The sequence below is a fragment of the Grammomys surdaster genome, unplaced genomic scaffold (genome assembly GCF_004785775.1).
Source record: "Grammomys surdaster isolate TR1022 unplaced genomic scaffold, NIH_TR_1.0 263, whole genome shotgun sequence".
Lineage (NCBI taxonomy): Eukaryota > Metazoa > Chordata > Mammalia > Rodentia > Muridae > Grammomys > Grammomys surdaster.
Genome location: NW_021604704.1, coordinates 519,901 through 523,320, shown reverse-complemented (window position 1 = coordinate 523,320; position 3,420 = coordinate 519,901). Strand labels below are relative to the sequence as shown.

Here is a 3,420-nt window from a genome sequence, read left to right as displayed (position 1 = left end):
AAGGAAGGAAGGAAGGAAGGAAGGAAGGAAGGAAGGAAGGAAGGAAGAACAATTTAAATATTCTAAATTTGTAATTGAAGGATCCAGAAAGCCTAGAAGCTCTGCAACCCCAAGAAAACAAATTCAGTAGCACAGTATAAAAATACCGATAATGTGATATATATATATCATATATATATATGACATTAGTTGAACTAAAGGCAATATATAGAAAAAAGCAAACAGTTTCAACTGTTACATATTCAAAATTATAGTGCTCTTCACTTCTTCTCTATTGTCTAAAGTCTTAACCATTTAGGAACTGCTAAGCCAAGCAACAGACTTATCTGCACTCTGCTTCAGATGGCTAGGTAATAGGTAAAAAATGTGACAAGGAACAGGCCAATTAATACTGCCAATTAGTCATCGTCTGACAGCAGCATGCTTCTTCACACAGTGATTCAGCACATCACCACTCTGAACTTCAACAGCTTTCAATCAGTTTTGCACTAAACGACATGACTTGATTTGTGCCTCCAAATCACTTTATCAATCATTCGAAGTACTCCAAGAATACTAAAAAACAATTAGTTCATAGGACAAAAGGTTTGCCTATATTAACCTTCAACTCACCCTGACACCTGCATGTAACTCTTGGTTTCCACCACAGGAAGAAAATGTTAAGAGTTAAAAATAGGTCTATACAAAGGTTGAGAAACTTCTTTTCAAAAGTATTACCTCAGAACAATGACACTAGCTAAAGTTTCTCTTTTCCAGAAATAGAGAAGAGGCAGAAACCCTGGACCCCTCTCCATTTGCCCTAAAGATCTGAGTCACAGAGTTTATTTGTTGAAACTGGTTATCTACTGCTTGAAACCTAAGCAGAATGCATCAGCATTTTGGGACCACCTGGGACCAAGGGGAGCTGGGAAATTTCCAAATCAGTGTAAGACTACTCATTGATATTTACATAATGAGAATAAATGTTTTTCCTAAGATAGCATTTCCCTTCAGTATCTTCAGACCACCAGCAAGAGAGGGAGGCACAGAAATTCTATTACGTTAATAGTCTTTGTTTTTATGGCTTTGGCATTTATTAACTAGTGGGAGCTGTTTATTGGGTCATAAACTTTACTAATGGGGATATTATCTCTGAATTATAAATCTCCTTCAGTATATGGCTTAGTTATAAAACGAATAATTATTTGAAGTGTCTGTATGGCTGTAATGTATCATGTTTATCGGCATGATTCCTATAATGGCCATTTTATTGTTAATTGTGAGCTTGAACCAGGAACCACCAGGGCAGGAACACAGAGCCATGACATAGGATAAATAGTCGTCACCCCGTGAACTCAGGCACACTGTCATTGGTTGACTTCCTTTGCTTCTGGCTTCTCCAGTGAATTATAAATTCTGCACAAGGGCTAAATTATCTATACAGTCAAACAAGGGAAAGATAACCGAGTGAGAGGTTGAATAGGTAGGTGACAGATGTCAGCCTGAAAGCTTCTAGGCAAGTGTCATCCCTTCTAAAAGCTTGTTCTCTGGGAAGTAGAAAAACCCTAAAATGACAAAATAGTTTGGAGTCGTTGGTTGCCTTTTTTAAAAACTGGGACAAAATTCAAGTCATCAAAATTAGAGTTTTATGGGCCCACTGTTCTAGTATCTAACTTGTGAATACTAGTTTAATACATGGCTCTATGGGACCAATTCTAATGGTGTACATGGAATTGTCCTAGGTTTATGGAGAGAAGTAATTTACTGGCTAGTTTTGATTAAAAGAAAATGAAAGAGCCATTGTTGTGAAGCAAACTTGATCATATAAGTAGGAGCCAACTCATTTGGAGACAAGGAAATGCTCCAAGTGTAGAATGAAAGAAGGAAAAGGGAGTTCCCCTTCTTCTTTCAAGGGGACCTTGAAATGGCCTTGGATCCTTTTCTTCTCCACAGGATGACCCCTGACCAGCGCAGTCCTTTCTTGATAGACTCCCACTGCCTTTGAAACAAATACATTTATGATATTTACCACCCAGCACTTGGGGCTGGTATGGCATAGGGATGGCTGGTATGGCTTCTGGACACTGAAGCTCCACTGTGATAGGTTGTAATCAAATATATGCTGTATGACAAGAATATTGCTATGTGTGTGTGTCGGGGGGGAATTCAAACCAGGGAGATGCAGGAGAGATCCACTGTAATTTTAAACCACTTAAACCTTTGGGCTGGAGGTTGAGAGGCTGGTAGTAAGTGTGTAAAATGAAGCAAAACAAACCCCCGAATCCTTCCATAATTATATCTTTAAATATTTTAGGTGTAATACATTTTTAGTCATGTTCTAATTATATATACATGCATATATTCCTAAGCAAGGAAGCCGAGTTTAGATATTAAAAGACACTAAGAGTATAAACACAGCATATATTTTAATTTCCCTCCTAAATATATATATGTGTGTGTGTGTGCGTGTTTGCAGAGAAAAGGTTCTTTTTTCCCCATAACTTCACTAACTTCAGAAAATAAACACACTCACTCTAGAGAGGTTTGAGAATTATTTTGATGAGGTGCATTGCTACAAAACTTAATTATGTAAGTAATAAACATGTGTCAAAAAGATTTCAAAAATGCTTAACAGAATCACAACTTATTGCTCTGATATAATTTGATTTTATATTGTCGTACATAGCTGTCAAAAGTCATTTTCTTTTCACATTGCAATGAATCAAATTATATTAGATGGAAATTATTGTATGAGTCTTTGGCATTCATAAATAATACATACAATAATGGTCAACAATGTTTTAAATGGTATTTTTAATAGTGCTGGTACATTAGCAATATAACAAGCTGTTCTGAGGAACTACAGTGACAAAGAAAATTAATTGTGGTTTATGGATTTCCATTTAATACAAACCTTGCTTCTTACTTTTTGTTTGTTTTTAATGAAATTATATCTATTAAAATAAACATGGCATAAAGAGAACAGTAAATCAAAGTGAGTTGATCAAAACCTTCATAGCATGTTCTCCTCTAAGCCATACACATCCAGCAAAAAGTCGAAGTACCTAACATATTTCACAGGAATAGGTGATGGCATTCCCACCCAAATGTCTTCACATTTCTGAAAGAAAACAAACATGAACACAATTATAGCCACATTTCAAAGGTCAGATTTGAAACTTCAGAGCTACATTTTTTTAAATCTTTAAATAAACCTTTGTTAAAGTTTTTTTTTCTGGGCTGGAGAGATGGATGGCTCAGTGGGAAATAGCATTTACTGCTCTTGCAGAGGACTCAGGTTTAGTTCCCAGCACACACACATGGTAGCTTACCATTGCCCATAACTCTAGCTCCAGGGGACCCAACACTGTCTTCTGACCTTCACAGGCTCCTAACACACACACACACACACACACACACACACACACACACACACACACA

The 3,420-nt window shown here is 36.7% G+C and overlaps 1 protein-coding gene across 1 annotated transcript in view; it reads right to left on the bottom strand.

The window, feature by feature from the left end:
• Nucleotides 1-2,769: 2,769 nt before the first annotated feature.
• The window catches only part of Efhc2 (EF-hand domain containing 2), a 172,513-nt gene continuing 171,862 nt past the window's right edge, over nt 2,770-3,420 (bottom strand). Inside the window, exon 16 of the mRNA XM_028776029.1 lies at nt 2,770-3,100. Within this exon, the coding sequence (XP_028631862.1) occupies nt 2,993-3,100 (108 nt within the window). The 3' untranslated portion in view covers nt 2,770-2,992. The remainder of the gene's footprint in view (nt 3,101-3,420) is intronic.